This window comes from Oncorhynchus tshawytscha, linkage group LG06 (assembly GCF_018296145.1).
Source record: "Oncorhynchus tshawytscha isolate Ot180627B linkage group LG06, Otsh_v2.0, whole genome shotgun sequence".
Taxonomy (NCBI): domain Eukaryota; kingdom Metazoa; phylum Chordata; class Actinopteri; order Salmoniformes; family Salmonidae; genus Oncorhynchus; species Oncorhynchus tshawytscha.
The window spans coordinates 70,433,660-70,452,843 of NC_056434.1; the positions used below are offsets into that span (position 1 = coordinate 70,433,660).

General features: G+C 42.2%; 1 protein-coding gene across 1 annotated transcript in view; it reads right to left on the minus strand.

Annotated features, from left to right (window-relative positions):
* Nucleotides 1-8,524, minus strand: part of bcl11aa (BAF chromatin remodeling complex subunit BCL11A a) — a 57,049-nt gene extending 48,525 nt beyond the window's left edge. Inside the window, exons 1-2 of the mRNA XM_024424899.2 lie at nucleotides 8,176-8,524; nucleotides 3,442-3,837 (exon numbers count right to left, since the gene is read on the minus strand). Coding sequence (XP_024280667.1) covers nucleotides 3,442-3,837; nucleotides 8,176-8,230 — 451 coding nt within the window. The 5' untranslated portion in view covers nucleotides 8,231-8,524. The remainder of the gene's footprint in view (nucleotides 1-3,441; nucleotides 3,838-8,175) is intronic.
* Nucleotides 8,525-19,184: the final 10,660 nt, after the last annotated feature.

Genomic DNA, 19,184 nt, shown 5'->3' on the forward strand with positions numbered 1-19,184 from the left:
AAAGGTGCATTTAACAAACACTAGCAGTGCTAGCGGTGCAGGCTAATCACCTGATCTACCACACCGCAACAGCAATCATGTCATAGTCCAGCTTTAGCTTAGCTGTAGCATCAACAGCACAAAATATGCAGAGACTCCAGACCATATAGTGTACATTGGAATATACAGAGCCAGAGAAAGTCAAGGGGACAGAGATATCTTCGTAACAACAAGGCTCAAGTGCTTTGTATACCATATTGTGATGGGGTTAGTGGAAGAATAATATATTTCAGTGTTGCACAATCATTCATGCTTTTTTACCATGACATTACACATGGCACAATCAGTTTAGTGCTGTGTTAGTACTCACAGAACACACAGTGTAGCATCAATAGACTAAAGAGCGTAAGAGATCCCAACCTAATGTGGTTGTAGTAAAATCAAGGACAACAATCCACATGGAACACACACACACACACATTCCCCGACAGGTACTGCCTTCTGTCTTTTCAAACAGAGCTGTTTGATATGTAAATACGGGTATTACACCACGAGAGCAATGCTCAAAATTTTCCTAAGGTACATACCAATGACAAACTCCCCACTACCACACTTACCAATGCAATAATACACAGTAATAAATATTCATGGTGCAGAAACAATACAAAAACAACCCTAGAGCTGGACGAATCTGTTACTGACATTGCTTTGTGTAAAACAAAGAATTACAAAAATTATTGTTAAAAATTACAATAAAAATGGAATTAATATAATAATAGTAATAATTTAAAAAAATATAAAACATAAATAATTCACATCAAATGATTCCAAAAACATAACATTCATTTATAATACCATTGACCCCACCAGACGTGTCTCACCCATTACATTATGATGTAAATAATAACCCAGTTTAGCTGCTGGCTGAGACCGTGTGTGTGTGTGTGTGTGTGTGTGTGTGTGTGTGTGTGTTTGTTTAAATGGCTGGGATCATTTGTGCTGAAATTGCAGCAACATCTTATCTTAAAAACAAAATGGCTAAGCAGACACACACACAAGAGTCGAGACACGACCCTGATTAGTATTGCCGATCCGTTAAGAATGAACTAAAGAAGACAATGAGCTGGGGAACCAGGTAAGACCGACACACGCATGCGCAAGCACATGCGCAAGCGAACGCGCGCGCGCACACACACACACACACACACACACACACTGCACACACACACTGCACACACACACTCATACAAAACACACACACACACGGTGGGTTTCACCTTACACTACATTTCTACGCCCAACGTACCACCGAAATGGGCCTGTCTGGAGTCTATTCCATACCAAAATCCAGAAGCCAATCACGAAACCAATATTAAAGGATCAAAATTCAGATCTAAATGATTGTTGATGAGGATGATCCAGGCCAGATTAATTTCCTAAAACCTGGACATCTAGCCTGATGAGAAGAGATGGACTAAAACAGAGACAGTCACTACCCTGCATTTCTATACAACACACGCACTTGCACACTCAAACACACATATATGAGACAGGCCAGATGAAAACTGTAAAATAATATCTAGAGGAACTGTAATTATGGCCACCTTGAAATCCGCCCTTTAACTCTCTATATTCCCAAGCCTTTCTGCCGTTGTTTACAAGCAGAGTGATTAACAGTCTTGTTTTGTTGCTCGCATCCATCCTACTAGTTCATCTTTTCCCAGGCCTTATTTAGTGCTGCCAGTCAACCACTGAAAGAGAACCCTAATTGAAATAGACAGAAAAACTACACTATAACAAATAATTAGTGGCGTTAAGATGCTTTAAATAAATGACTCTTCCTCGGCGAGCCATCATAACCGAGTGTACACTCCTCCGCTGTTATACTGCACAGAGTGAAAAAGAAAGAAAGAAAGACTAAGGGAGAAAGAGGAGGAGAGAGAGAGGTGGGAAAGAAATAGCAGAGAGAGTGAGTTAGAGAAATGAGAAGGAAACAAGAGAGTAAGAAAGGAAATAGAGAAATGGAGAAATGGAGAGCGTAAGAATATGCAAGCCTTTGTTTACTGGTGTAAGATGTGGTGGGGAGAGACCACAGTGAGATCAGGAGACATCTGCTAGAGCCACATGAGAGAACTACAGCAGCATTTCTCACAGAGCCCCCAGACACACACCGTGCAAGCGGCACACACACACACTCCAGATGAGAGCCTCACAACAGAACACACAAACGGAAGCATACACACACACACACACATGGAATGACACACACTATAAAGCTGTAGCCTATATGGGGAAACTGGAACACACATCCTGAAAAGCCATGAACACATATCCCAGAGAAACCGTGGACACACACACACACACAGACAAAAACACATACATCACAGAATTTGTGTATGCCCTCTTACAGGCATATACACACTGCACAACCGTGTAATTATATAAAAATCTCTAAACCACTCCCTCCAACACACAGTGTCACAAACACACACACACACACACACACATTGACCCATGTGCCAAACCTTTGTTTCCCTGCATGGTGGGTGGGTTGAGTCCGCAGCATTGCCAGCCAGTGCACCCACCCTGTGCCCCAATTTAGGCCATTGCAAAATGGCCACTAAGTCAAGGTTACCAGTGTCACTTTGCCATTGGGCTATATTTGATTACTGTGGAAAACCAACCTTCCCCCCATCCTCTCTCTGTCAAACTCAATGGATCTGAGGTCAACTGCTGTGCCAAGTTAACCGTTTCCCCTCTGCAGGCTGACACACACACACACACACATATGTATCCGTAAAGACACACACACACATATTCACACACACCGCTAGAGAGCAGCAGCACTATGATGCATATGTGTCTCTAATTAAGAACTCCAGTCAGCAAGAACAAGGCGATATGAGACAGGGATGAGATAACAATCCATAAATCAAGTCATAAGATGTGTTTTTATTTTATCCTATTCTTCTGGGCTTCCCTGTGATGTTTCACAGTTGTGGTTAGCCGGAATAGACCCCGCCCCTAGCCTATCAGTCCTAGCCAATCAGATGGATCACTTAAACGAGGACCCAATCTGAGCCAATCATGGCAGTGGCATTCACACTGGGTCTCTTAGGACTGCAAATCCTATAGGGAGAGGGAACATTTCTGCCCAATATATGGCCTCTGCAGTACCCCGTCTATGCTTACACACACTACACGACACCCCCCGCCTCCCCAACATAAACACACAAGCCCACAAGGGCTATACATATTCAAACACGTCACTGCATATAATAGTGGTTTGTGACACACTTCAAAACTTAAACATGCGCCCATGCACGGCTAGCCTTATGACGCACACATGTTACTGCATGTTCACTCAAGTTCACCTACACCAACAGAGATACTGTATATGAATTTGAAACACAGCTCCTATTGTTTATGTAACGACAACATGTTGTGGAGAACGGTGGTTACCTGGGATGTGTTCCTGCTTGGGGCAGATCCCTCTGGGCAACGAGAAGCGGTCATCATCGGCCCCCGGAGTGGCTTGAACGCCCACTTCCACGGGGCGTGTGCGGAGTGAGGCCAGGAAGGGCGAGGGAGTGAGGGCCAGGCCTGGTGAGGGGGAGGGGGGCTTGTCCAGGCCCCTGGCCAGACAGGGGGGTCCATGACATCTCTTCCTCTTGTGCTCAATGAAGAGCAAGATGTCCCCCAGGGGGAAGGTGGCCTGGCACTGACCACAGGTCAACAGGTCATGCTCCGTCTCCACGGCAACCCGTAGTGTGCCCGTGCCATTCTCTGAACGGTCCGAGCGTTGTGAGCAGCGTTCCGACGGGAGCTCCTCCGAGACGATGGCAGACAGGGGCTCGGCTGTAGCAGCAACGAGGGAGGGAGGGAGGGAGGGGGGGGGGAGGGAGGGAGGGAGGGGGGAGGGAGGGAGGGAGGGAGGGAGGGAGGGAGGGAGGGAGGGAGGGAGGGAGGGAGGGAGGGAGGGAGGGAGGGAGGGAGGGAGGGAGGGAGGGAGGGAGGGAGGGAGGGGGAGGGAGGGAGGGAGGGAGGGGGAGGGAGGGAATTAGAGGCGTAATGTTCAATTTAGCAGTATCAACAACCGTGCAAAACAACGATCACATGCTTTGACTTGTTCTCTCTCACCATTCTGCCAAAACTAGTAGTAGGCATCAGACTACACCCCCAGTAGTAGTAGTAGCAGTAGTAGTAGCAGTAGCAGTAGCAGAGGCAGTAATGCCTGTGCGGTGTTGCAGAGAAAAGTGTGTGACTAACTTTTGGTGTGACTGGCATTTGACAGACAGCTCCACTTAACACCCTGTCAATTTCATACTATGACCACTTCTACTTTTACATCCATTGAAATTAGCACGACAATGACTAAGAAAGGCATCTAATCAAAGGCAGGCTTTATAATGGATGTCAAATATTATTTTGGGTTGTAAGGGTGTGACAAATAAAGCCTTAGTTTGATAGATAACAAATTGGCATAATTGAATTACTTGTTTTATAGACTGGTGGTAATCAAAAGTGTAGCAGGAAAGAGACAGTTGGATACTTCAAAATCAAAAGGAAAAATGTTTAATGCTTTTTCAAATACCGTTTTCAAAAACGTGTTTTTCATATTCAAAACAGTATTTATAGGTGCAGAATAATCACATTACAATGTGTTATAGAATAATAGTTAATATAGGATCACGCTTGTTTCTCTCAATTCATTATGGGGGATATTACAAATGTTTCCAACATATGTGTGTGCAGAAAAGACGAGCAGCCTGAGTGTTTCGAAATAAAAAAAACTCTCCTGGACTCTTTGCACGTGTGACTTACAGTTCCTATATAACCACTTTTACAGCCGGAAATCAGCCTTAAGGAACCGTTCAAGTAAATTCCTCGCCGTGGAAGCCGGGATTAACGCTTGACTCGTTTGAAAGTTGCCTTTTGTCACACGGGGAGTGTCAGTCTTGTTATACACGGACAGACGAGCTGTGTAAATGGGAGCTATTTCACCACAAAGGGAGGTTAGACAGGAGTCCACTATTACTACTAAGTAGCCTACTACTGAGCGGCCCGTCGTGTTTGAAATCTGTCGCTCTGAGGTGAGAGTAGCTTTCTTTTTAGCTTCCTAATGGTTAAGCATCTTGACCTTCTTTACTAAGCTGCCAATTTCACATTTTAATGAACTTAAAACCACTGAGAATCAAAAAATAGATTTCAATTTGTAGTGGCTGATGATTGGTAGGGATGTTTGATAAAATAGATAGGATCCTGTGAACTGAGGTTACATTTATTTCCGCCCAACCTAGAGCCAGATAGATAATAGATAGAGGGAGAGAGTGTGTGTATGAGACAGAGAGAGAGAGAGAGAGAGAGAGAGAGAGAGAGAGAGAGAGAGGGCGGAATGTGGGTTGGCTCCCACCGCGCGCAAGGAAATATCATTTGAACGAGCAATCCTACACGACATCTGCGAGCGAACAGGGACATAGAGATAACATTGCGCGGTTACTACCCTTAATTTAACGTCAGGTCTACCACCAGAACAGCCGAGGTTATACAACAGCCCTAGGCATTAAATTCACTGGATAAAATCTAATGAAAGCAGACTAAGCCCTCACCTAAAACTTGAACTGAGAGTAGATTTTATAGAGTTGCATAACGCATTGTTGGTCTTAATTACAAAGGGATAAACACATATTTGAATGATATTATTTGATTGCATATCTTTTTCTGCAGAGGCCTATGCAAAGTATTTAGCACCATATTGTGCCGTCGACATTGAACTGCTTGAAATGGAATTGAAGGAGACGAGAAACCTGGACATATGTACATATTCAAAACATGAACTGAATAATATCACTTCCACGAATACATGTCCGGCTCCTAAACCAATGTGATGCAATCAATATCAGATAAAAACCCAAATATAGGCTGCATCAGAGTAGGCACACTGAGATACATGACCTTTTAGGCCTATTCCTATAATGTGTGGGATAAACATGATTTGTCACTAATTCAATTCGGCGTGGCAAATCAATAAAAAGAAGAAGAAAACTCTCGTGGAACAATTATTTTCTAACAGGCTATACGAAAACCACGCTATGTAAGGCAGTACTACACATGAATTCATGCATTTGAAAGTGATTTCATTCTGCATGATATTAAAACAACTGTAATTTCTGCACAATGTGGAACAAACGGTGTGTGTTGTTTGATGCACAGCCCATAGGAATGAAAGGTGGCAAACATTAGTAACATATCTCTTCTCCTACTTCTGTAAATGCCATTACATTTCAAGGGGTTTGATTAGCCTACCATTAACACTATTGATACCTTCCTTAGCGGCAGGAAATATGAACAACTAATAGTCATTTTTTGTCCTAATACGAAATATGTGCTAAAAAAACATTCAAACCTTAATTTAAAGCCATCATAGGCCTATCTTTTATTCAAATGGACACGTTTTGTGATGCATTTTCACATTAAATACATCTATTTTTTACTGTAAAATATGATATTTTCGACCATTTAAAATAAAATAAAAAGGGTCTGAAGATTTTTTTATGGAGATTTTTGCGTTTAGGTAGTTTAACAAATTATAGGACTACAGAATGTTGACATTTGTATTGAAATGTGTTCAACTTCCATACCTCTGTTAGCAATAACTGTATTCGAAACTGGAGAGAAAAGAGGAGGGGAATCGTGCCGTATAAAATCCCCTTATGCATTTCCCTGCATTCTAAACATATCCTCAAATATGTAGATTGAGGTGGCGGTGAAATTGATCAGGTTCAAGTTCACGTCCAGTTTCTGATCGTTGTCTGCCTCCTAGCGACGGGATTCCGACACGAACAAAAGCCTGCCGATGCAGCTGGGCAGTATGCCCTGGCTACACTGAAACCCAGAGATATGTCTAAAGCCACTCGACTTCATGCGGAAACCTAATAATGCCACACGATACGATACAATGTTACAACAACTTGGATCTAGGGCATGTTATCGCATATAACACCATTCGAGCGCTACTGAAGGGACGATTGCAGGACAAATACACGGTGTAGCAACAACGGGTATTGGACATGCTACCTTAGTGATCCTCTTGTTACAAACGCATATTTAGCTAACTGCCTGCAGCTTGTAACATTGTAAACATGCTGGTTATGTATGCAAACTAAATCAACCATATCAAAATCAACCATATCAAAATAAATGTGTGCTAAGCGGAGTTTTCCATATAACTAGTTAAACGTAAAAATGTATTATTATTCAACATTTTCTTTACATTGTAATTACAGTATAAATAACATGTCATTGTTATTCTTGTTTTGTCTTACCTCAGGGTAATGAACTGCATGATAAACTAAAATAAATACCAATGCTCCAAATTTGGGTTGGTAAAAAGTGGGGAGAAAAATAGGCTATAGAAAAGAAAATGCGTTGGTCCTGTTGCTCTTTACGAAAGCACCCTCTTTTACTAGGCTACTCGAGACAGCATGAAGCATATGCTTCCCGCCACTATATGAGAACACCTTGCAGAATCAATGTAAACACTATAATCCGTTCGATAAGGATATATGGACAAGCAAGGTACAAATAAGCCGTTTTTATATATATATATATATTTCGAGGAGCTACACGCGCGCTCCGTGCTTGTAAACAGTTGGACACGAGATTTTTCCCAAACAAAATCCACTTCCAGGTTTTTGAAAACCTTCCAAAAATAGCACGAGAGGGGAGAAACCTGCCTCGATCCAAGAAAGGCACCGGTACAGGATATTCCGGGCGATATTCTACATAGCTCCGCGGAAAGCATGCATATACCCATACGCTCCGTGTACCTTAATGTAGCCTATGCACTTTAGTGGCGGAGGCAACGGGGGCACTAAAGCCAGTGCCTGTGAATGTAATGCCATTCTCGCTGCAAACTTCTCCGATTTTTCGCAGGGGTGAAAGCTGGATCAAACTTTTCTCTTTCAGCCTGGGTAGAATATGCTATGCGCCCATATGTATTTCACCCGGGGAGATTCTCCCCTCGATTTCACGGTGAAGTCCACTTGACCGCGGGTCCGTGCAGTCCAGTGTCCAAAGTGCCCGTTTGAATCACGCTCCATGTAACCCAGTTTCCGCTTTTCTGAATGGACACAGTATTGGACTGGGTAGAAAGGAGTGTGGTAAAAGTAGAAATGACAATTTAGATGTACTTACGCGAAAAATCCCGTTTGCTTAAGTGCTGGGGTTTGCCTTGCTTGCGGCGAGACATGGTGGCTGGTGGCAGCGTTCAGCTCGGTTCACATCGGGAGAGCCGGGTTAGAAGGGAGACTCCAGAGAAAATATCTTCATCAATGCCTTTGACATCCAAAATAAATTAGAAATAATACAACGATGGCGCAGGGAAGATGGATTGTGGGATCGCCGTCATGGCTTTTTTTAAAAGAGAGCGAGGGAGAGAGATGAAAAAATGGCAAAAGCCCCCCTGAGCTGCAAGTTCAAGTGCGGACGTGACGTTCCTGCGAACTTGAACGTCAGGAGATGGATGGACACAGACATACAAAACATGGGCAGGGCGAAGCGGCAAAGTGGGAGGAGGGAGGGGAAATAACAAAACCAATGGACACTCATTAGGGGCTGGACATGAAAGATAGACCGGGGGAAGCCAATGGACAGAAAGATCAGGGGGCCGGACAAGAGGTACTTGGGGGAGGGAGAGAGTGAGGTAGAGAGAAAGAGATGTCTAATGAAAGCAATGTGCACTGTGTGTGTGTGTGCGTGTGTGTGTGTGTGCTTGTGTGAGGGAGGCGGGAGCGGAGGGTGTGTGTGTGGGGTGGGGGGGGGGGGGTGGACGAAGTGAAACAGAGCAAGGAAAGCCAGTGGACAAGAGCTCGAAGGGGGCCAGACGTATGCTGCATGCGGGGAGGGAAAGAGAGAAATAGAGAATGAGAAAGAAAGAGAGAAACACAGAGAGAGAGACATTTAACAGAGGCTGTGGCATTGGTGGACATTGATCAGGGGACTCGAGTCGGGGCTGGAGCTATGTGGAAGAAAGAGAATACATTCTTGTAACACTCCTGTGTGTGTGTGTGTGTGTGTGTGTGTGTGTGTGTGTGTGTGTGTGTGTGTGTGTGTGTGTGTATGTGTGTGTGTGTGTGTGTGTGTGTGTGTAAATGCAGAGTGCAAAGTGCAGAATAGGTACATAAGGAGATGGGGGCGAAGCGCCATTGAAACGAACGAAACGGAGCGCGTGAATATAGGGTTGCATGAACTGGACAGACAGGTTCTGGCGAGAGGGCAAGGGGATTAAACCTTACGCGCGCGCGCAGGTATAGAGAACCACCCCGGGACATGAAACGTAAGAGGTGTCCAATCCGTGCTATACCGTTCTTTGAATCTTCAGAGTTGAGTTTTGGGTTCAGTGGGCGAGGCGGGTTAGTGGGCACTAGGGTCAAACTTCGAGACCAGACACTTTCTGTGAAATCCAAACTCATTGAAGAACAGACCGTGGGAGTCTTCCCATAAGCACCCATGTAGGCTAATACGTTTCAGATGTGTTTCAGGTTGAACCTGCGGATGGGGGAGGGGGGTGTAAATACTCACATAATGGGGTTTGGTAATATAAGACGGGTTAAACACCGCCCGTGCAGACTAAATAACGACACCTAAGAAGACATAACAAATGCGATGACAAGAGTGTGGGGAGGGTGGAGGAGAGGAATGAAGCAGCCTATAGCGAACTATAGCTGAAGTGTGACTAGACAGCGACTGAAGCATAGTGAAGGAGCGAAGCGCCGCAGCGCAGGGCAAGCGTGAGCTGCACACGCGGACCGGGGACACGTCCGGGGAAAGGGACAGAGCATTATAGAACGGAGGGAGAGAGAGAAAAAGAGAGAGAGAGAGAGAGAGAGACGACCTGGAGTGGTGGAGGTGCTACGTTCAACGTCTACGAGAAAAAAATGTATGACCAGTGAGTGAAATATTTTACAGGTTGAGACTAGTTTTTCGTTGCGCGCGGACGAAGCTTGGTGTGTTGTGGTATGGGAGTACTGAAGGCTATGCTTATACAGACTGTTGTTACGGGGCGTCAAAGTTCAGGCGCTGATAAGAGTTTACAGACGTAGCCTAATTCCGCTGTATGAAAGCGATGAACAAATCTGATTGATACAAAGCCTAATGCAATGTGATATGTATGGAAGTATGTGGAATATATGGTAATACCAATATAACAGCACACTAAAGTTGTTTCTTATACAGTTAGACCCAAGGCGACTTGATCGAAATAGCCTAAGTATTTGTTTCTGACTGATTAAAACATTAATCAGCATCAGAATGGCGGACGCATTACGCATTTATTTTCTTTTCTTTAGTTTTTTACGCAAGCAACACGGGTTTACAACCATTCAATACCCAATAAAATAATTATTTGTGAATATGCCAATTCTACAATTTTCCGATTTGTATACTATTTGACCAGTGATCATTCCAGATGTTCCCTATAGTGCCGAGCGCGCGGAATTGGCTGACTGTTTTATTGGCTGACTTAGAACAATCTCAGTTTTTCAGGTCCACAATTTAAAGAATGTATATATAACTTTAAATACAGTATCATCGTCTTTTTGGAGTAAATTTGGTCAAATTACGCACAATAGGGAGCATGGAAACTCGTGAGATTGTTTTGAAACGACTGCTATTGAAATTGAAATTAAATATCACACAAGTAATAGCAATGGAGACTGCGTTATAAATTACAGTTTTAAAAAGTTGGATACTAAATGCCAGTTTGCCATTTAAACTAACCCATTCTTGGACATTTATCCTAAGGAGTTTAAAGATGGAGATAGTTTTTTATTCAACAAATGTACGGCTGATATTTATTTAGCCTGTCAGGCAGTTTCAATTGTCTCAGTCTCCAACGGTATCGTGACATGATTGCCTGATTCAAAAGGTGGGCTAATCATAATGTACTGTAACGACCCTAGGTTTATAAGACGGGTTAAATTGACCTAAATCAAGTGAATGTGTTGCTTGTGTCGCCCCATACTGTAAGCCTTATAGTTTACTTCAATATGCATGGGATATATAGTCCTACTGTTGGGACACACTTTTAATTCACTTGATTGGCTCACCTTAAATGTCACTGTGATTTATGATCAGGCTTTACGCACAGGTGCAATGGTAAAAAAAATGATGTTACTAGGAAATTCACTTGAACTACAATTGTGTATAGACTACTACTGTTTTCAATGAATAAATATGGATTTAAAATAGGGAATAGAATATAATCGGTGATCATTCAGTAGCCTGTTACTTTATAGTGACAGGCAGCCACAGCGGCCTCTTGAACTTGATAGGCTTCACTGAAACATTAGCCACACTGAGCAATTACATTGACACTGATTATTTGCATAGTGTGGACCGCCCACCATATAGCGTCGCAATGATTGGATTTCTCATTTGTAGCGACGTTTCCCACAATAGCATAGAACAATGGCATCATAAAGGCGTAAACAAGTTCAAAAGATGTCCACGCAGATGTATTTGTTAGTTGACCATTTGAATTAATATCGATTCCCCCTAAACTGCCGCTTTACATGCCTACTAGTCTTTCATGGACAACGCGTTTGTTGGCCAGTCTAGGGAGGCTACTGTTGGTATGGCAGCGTGAAAGCTTTTGGCGGGCCCTCGATTTAACACCCCGCAGCCGATTCTCAGGCACAGCGCGCTAACCTCGACCTCTCCATACACCCTACTCCATCTGTTGGCACAAATAATGTTTTTCCTTTCCCCCCCCCACCCCTACTCTTTCTCCCCCTCTCTCCCCTGCTCACTCAAGGCAGACATTGATCAAATCCAATAGAGCGCTACGGCTCGTGAGCGAGGGAACCCAGGACGCGAGAATCTCAATGTGCAAATGGTAGCCCGCGCCCGAATTCGTCATAAATCAGTCAGGCGGTGTTAATGCATTGGAGGTATTCATCTAGCACCACACTGCATGGATGCATGGAATGACATGCATCACGTGCACGTGTGTGTGCGAGAGAGATGTTTTAATTGCTGTTTAGGTTTGTGAGCATGCAGACCTTGTTTATTTACAATAGGCCTACCTATTCGTAGACTTGTGTTTCAAGTCAATTCATCAAAAAGAATGGGCTAAGTAATGGATGGACTACTGACCAGTTTTTGTCGACCTGTGTATTGATCAGAAAGATAAATACAGAGCAGTCGCGTTTTGTCTTATAACCCAAAGCAAACGATTAATATGTTATAACGAACCATTTTTTTTTTTACTATACTCAAAGGAGAGGGAGAGAGGGTGAAATCTGTGGTCACGTGCATGCTCCACGCGCGGGAGCCCGGAGGAAATTGAGTGACTCGGCGCTCCGGCACATTTCAATATATGGAAATGACCTGGGGCTCGCGCAATAATTCAGCGCTCAATACGAACCACCAATTCTCTGTGTGCCTCTTTATGCTTCACTATACCCATTTCCCACACTTCTGCTGGACCATTCCATCGTTTCTGTGGTATGAACGATCTGTCTCTACACGTTGATGTTATGACATCGCAGGGCACATCTAAAAAGCAAATTTAGGCTAATGAGAATAAATAAAGCGCGAAAAGTGCGTGTTTATGGTGGGTCTTCACGCACACAGGGCTCCATTGAGCGCGTTTGGGGACGTAGGCCACGCTCCGTCAAATGGAGAGGAGAAGATATTCTGGCTGGGTTACCCCGGGTGACCATTTCGGTTTAAATGCACCTCTGTCAAGCCTAGCTCTACTAGGATCTCCCCCTTTTCTGGCTCTCTCAGCATTGCCCTCTCCCAGTAAAGATAATAGAAGTTTCTTTTTACAAATCAGAGAGAAACCCAGGGAATTAGCTCAAAATCCTTGGTAAATAGAGCCTTGCCTTTTCGGGGGAATTTCAAGCTTTACTGGTCCAGGCATTATCCCCAGCCTTACACTTCATATTAATGGCTAGATTTCACAATGTGGCATTATAACACTGAGTGATGGGCGCGCATGCTGCCCATGCTTCGGCAGGTATTAGATCAAATCTGAAGGATTATGCAGCTATAGGCCAAATTATCACCCTGAGCTTCCCTTCGCTCTCCCTGTGTGTGTGTGTCTGAGCCCATATAGGCCTACGCTAGGACAATAATTCGAGTCAAATTCGTAAGAAACATCCGTGAGTACGATCACACACACATCACACACAGGCGCGAAGCTCATCAAATTAATTACATGACTCGGGCGTTAATGGAAACGGACAGGTTTCCTCTACCGCAAACGCCCGTCTCCCTCGGACGGGCTGCAGATACCACCCAGCAATCTGCATCAATCTCGGGGTAATGCATGACCATGTTTATTGCTGTAGTAGTTAAGTCGTTGTTAATTTTACACTAAACGCTTGTTATGATGATGAATGGGGAGGCCGAGATGGTCCACATGGGACGCCAACCATTTATCTGTTGAGCGGAGGCCTGCCTGCCTCCTATGTCAGTGCATTAATGTTAGTTAGATCTGAAATACATTGACGGACGTTTAACCAAGAGCTCACCCTTAGTACGCCGATTTGTCCACCTCTCGACACAATTGTTCAAATATGGGAATCTCGGCATTGCAATCTCAGTGTGTTTAAATGTTGAGTGCATAAGGTTTCCTGTACAGTCAAATAAATAACCCATCGTTTGTTATATTTTTCATGAATGACATTTTTCATGGAGTGCTGTATGTTCAAGGGATTATCGTAGACCTAATATAATCACACGTTTATCATAATCAACAAACTTTTAGGTTCATCTAAATAATAAATATTAAACCAAGGCCTACCCCTACGCCTACTCATAAAACAGAGAAATTGACAAACATAAAAGTAAGCGATAGCCCACATGTTAATGTATTTCCTGCTTCAAACCTGTTTTGATACAGACAGACGTGAGTTTTCTATTTTTCCGTTCTGACGCGCTTGGAGGTGGCAATGAACATGGCACTGGTATCACTTCCTCTATCATGGACTCAGACGCCCTCTAGTGTCAACAATCAGCAAATCACAGCTGCATGGTCTCAGTCGAGTCCTATCTCTCATTTGTAATTAATGACCAACATATTACAGTACCGTGCACTATACCAGGCATTCTCATCGTTTACTCGCCGTATGAGACTTGCACTATGACGACTTAGAACATTGGTATATCCCAGTAGGCTTAGAGTTATTTTTTGGAAGAAATTTGAGATCTATCGAAATTCTATTGTCGACGCTCAAATCCTCCTCAAAAGCCTACAATATCATAAGAAGAAAAAAAAGAAATCGATTTAAATCGAATGTGTAATCATGGGAATAAGAATATTTCTAAACGGTTAGGCAGGCTAATGTAACAGAAAAAAAATAACAAGGCAACTTCAAATATTGGCTTGTAACAGAACAAAAAGAACAAGGCAACTTCAAATATTGGCTTGTAACAGAACAAAAAGAACAAGGCAACTTCAAATATTGGCTTGCCAAGAATCAGAGAAACGTTTAATGAAAATATCCATTGGCCTACGTGTTGGATCACCTGTTTCGACTACTATTTTAAACATGAGGCCTAGTTATATTAGGCCTAATATAATATAGAAGTAGGCCTATAGCCTACAATGTTTTGCCGAATGAACTACAGTTGAATGTATGCAGTGCGTCAGGTTGAGGTCAATCCCATGTGTATTCCTGAAGAGAAAAACGAGCAGTGAATTGAAAGTAAATTAATGCATTGATTTGGGGGGAAATACTCATAATCCGCTGTTTTTATTTACTGAACTGATAGCGAGAGCTATAAGGTTAGACCGATAAAAAGATAAGCCACGCTTTTTGAAAGATATGAAAACCATCTTTGATAATTATTTGATCAACTGCTAAAACTCACATTCTCGGAAACAAAACCTCCCCGATAAGGACGGTCTATATGTGTGTTGTGCGTGTGTTGTAGCTAAATATATTAGACCTACGTAGCCTAGTGCTACGCGTAGCGCGACACACAATAGGGCTGATCGTTGAGGTGCAATGTATAAGTCTGCTGTATTACATGATCGTGATTAATTGATCTATTTATATTTGTATTTCGATTTATATTTTATTATTATTAGGTTATTATTATTATTATTATTATGCTATTAATCACTGTTTTATATTGACAATCTGTTGCCAGACGACGTCGGTATAAGAACTGTGGCTTGTCTCTCCCTAGTAAATTAATTCCAACTGTTTATCTTCTTATAGCCTATAGCCTACTTATAGCCTATACGTGGCGTTTATTACCTTCAGACGGATGAATGGGCCATACCTCGGAGAGCTTAGTGATAAATCATGTATTTTTAATGAATATCAATAGAAGAAACCCCAAGACATAGCCCGCTATCTAATTTGATTAAACTGTGCTTAGGGCGGTTGGAAGTCTCTGACGGGGGAATTGTGTAGTAATGACTCGGCGGGTGTTACACCAGCCTATTTTAATGATCTAATGGACTGCCTGTGCGTTTAACTCCGCGCCGTTCAAATGATTAGCACCGACGGAAAATAACATTCGTTCTGACATGATAGCCTATTTAATATCCATCCTCAGTCCCCATAGGCACAGCCGCATGCCCTCTGCCCATGATATCGGTTTGGGTAAGTGTGCGGATGCATCTATGTATGTGCAAGTTATCGATAATAAAAATTAACGAAGCACGTAAAAGGTCAGAGCGCACGCACGGCAACATCCGTAATGTAGCACAGTTTAACGAAAATATTAACCAAAGCTAAAGAAAAAGGTAGAGAAAATCTGTTTGAAGAAAAACTTCAACAGCCAATAAAGAGAAACGTAAAGTCAATCAAAAAGTGATATGACAATTAAGTTATTGCAGGGTGAGTTTCTACTCAGGGGAGTGGGTAGTTAGGACGAGGTCTCATAATTGTTGCACTACACGAACAAAAGTTAATTGCATGGACAGGTTCAACATGCACTTACTTAACAATATCATCTGGAGCACCAAACATCACATTTTGCCCAAACTATTCTGCTCTCTTGGTAACATAACATATTTGCATCGATCTTTAAAAAAACGAAACAATAAAAAAATGAATTGTTAGAAAATAAGAGAACATGGGCCCTTTAAGCCCATTTACTGTGAATAATAACGCATTATGATTCGTGTCCTAAATTATTATAGGCCTACTCAATTTCACACATCCTATGGCATCAATTTGACAAGTCCGCTACACTTTTTGACATTCCTCATAATGCATTGATCATTATTTACGGTCTATAACGTTGAAAGCTCAAGCCTAGTCGATCTTAAGAAAGTAAGTCGGTAAACAGTCACAATTAGAGAAGACTGGGGTTGTCACATGGAAGGTAGGGTTGGTTGTCACTATCAATTACATTATAATACATCCCAAGATGTTTTGTACTTGTATTAAAAAAAAAATCTCCCTTTATTGCTTCTCTCACACAGATATGTTTTGTGTCACACACCCACACAAACACACACCCACACAAACACACACACACAGATATGTTTTGTGTCACACACCCACACAAACACACACACACACAAATGTACTCCTAATATCACATGTTAATCTCATGGCATAAAGTGCTGAATTGTGTTAGGAATACCAACCCCGAGATAGGCCTGGTTGTCACAACTGGACAGAGTGTGTTTGATGGCTTATAACTCCAGGTTGGAATAAGATATGAGGATAAGAAGGGTCCCCATTTCAACCCAAGACCTTTGTCTTTTTTCTAATATTGAAAATAGTCTTCTAAGATATACGGGTACTGAGAAATACACACCAGAGTAAATAGTGTGACAATCAACCAAGGTCTCCCCTACTCCTATAGAGTACCACAGTTCCAATCGTTTTTCCACCTTTCATTTTTCCCATAGGGGATTTTAGAAACACTTAAAATAAGGGCTGTGTTTGGTGTAGGTTTACCCTGGCATGACGTTTTGATAACCGTGTAAATCTCTCTAGGACAAGGTGACTTGTATCAATATTTGTATTTATCAACCAAAAATGAATGGCTAATAAGCTGCTAATGTGGCTATCATAAAGAACTACAAATGCCATGATGATCTGGACAAGACTGATGAATTGAGGCAAAAGGTAAGACACTCTGGGTTAACTATCGAATGTTGTCTAAATGTAGTAATGAATAAATTGGCTACATTTCTTTAAATGGACAAGTCTGTGAACTGTCTTGTACAAGTTTTAAATTGACACAATACATGTTAGCAAAGGTGTCAGCTAGAGATGACATTCAGGAGCTTGCAGGGATTTGTAGTCTCGCATGACGTCTACTTTGATGTTAATTAGCATTTTCAAATCTGAGAGTAAATAGAGCGAAATATATTGATAAAAGTCACCTTGTCTGAGAGAGATTTACACGGTTATCAAAACGTCATGCCAGGGTAAACCTACACCAAACACAGCCCTTATTTTAAGTGTTTCTAAAATCCCCTATGGGAAAAATTAATGGTGGAAAAACGATTGGAACCTTTTCCCTGTTTGACCGCTGGGTTTTATGAGTATTATGACACCTCCACTGTGGGGCCCTATTTATGCAAGAAGAAAGTCACCAAAATTGCACAGCTGTATAAGGGGAATGCTGACTTCTACACTGTAGGCCAAGGCAATGGATAGTTTGATATGGGAGAGACCTTACCAGCAACCTGGACTCTTGGGTAGAAGTACCATAGTAAATGTAAATTTGGGACAGAATACTCCAATTAGTATTTGGTATTTGGTATTTTATTAGGATCCCCATTAGCTGTTGCAAAAGCCAATACTGTAAGTTTTCTTGAATTTGAATTTGTTCTGGATTTGGGGACTGTGAAAAGACCCCTGGTGGCATGTCTGGTGGGATAAGTGTGTGTGTCAGAGCTGTGTGTAAGTTGACTATGTAAACAATTTGGGATTTTCAACACATTAAGGTTTCTTATAAAAAGAAGAAGTGATGCAGTCAGTCTCTCCTAAACTCTTAGCCAAGAGAGACTGGCATGTATAGTATTTATATCAGCCCTCTGATTACAATGAAGAGCAAAATGTGCCACTCTGTTCTGGGACAGCAGCAGATTAACTAGGTCTTTCCTTGTAGCACTGGACCACACAACTGGACAATAATCATGATAAGATAAAACTAGAGCCTGCAGAACTTGCTTTTTGGAGTGTGGTGTCAAAAAAGCAGAGCATCTCTTTATTACAGACAGACCTCTCCCCATCTTTACAACCATTGACTATATGTTTTGACCATGACAGTTTACAATCTAAAGTAACACCAAGTAATTTGTTGTTCAACAGCCACACCATTCATTACCAGATTCAGCTGAGGTCTAGCAATTACGGAATGATTTGTACCAAATACATTGCTCTTAGTTTTAGAGATGTTCAGGATCAGTTTATTACTGGGCACCCATTCCAAAACAGACCGCAACAGCAACAGCAACTCTTTGTGAAAGGTTTCAGTGACTTCATTAGCTGTGGTTGCTGATGCGTACATGTATATGGTTTGTTTAATGCCAGGTCATTGGTAAATATAGAAAAGAGTAGAGGGCTTCCCTGCGGTACACCACACTTTACATGTTTGACATTAGAGACGCTTCCATTAAAGAAATCCCTTTGCTTTCTATAAGATAGATAGCTCTGAATCCACAATATGGCAGAGGTTGAAAAGCCATAGCACTTAAGTTTTTTCAACAACACGTTATGGTCAATAATATCAAAGGCTGCACTGAAATCTAACAGTACAGTTCCCACAATCTTCTTATTATCAATTTCTTTCAACCAATCATCAGTCATTTGTGTCAGTACAGTACATGTTGAGTGCCCTTCTCTATAAGCATGCTGAAAGTCTGTTGTTAATTTGTTTACAGAGAAATGGCATTGTATTAGGTCAAACACATTTTTTTCAACAGTTTGCTAAGAGCTGGCATCAAGCTTATAGGTCTGCTGTTAGAACCAGTAAAGACCGCTTTACCACTCTTGGGTAGTGGAATTACTTTGGCTTCCCTCCAGGCTTGAGGACAAAGACTTTCCTCTAGGCTCAGATTAAAAATATGACAGATAAGAGTGGCTATAGAGTCGGCCACCATCCTCAGTAGCTTTCCATCTAAGTTGTCAATGCCAGGAGGTTTGTCATTATTGATGGTTAACAATTTTTCCAACTCTCCCACTCTAACTTAACAAAATTCAAACTTGCACTGC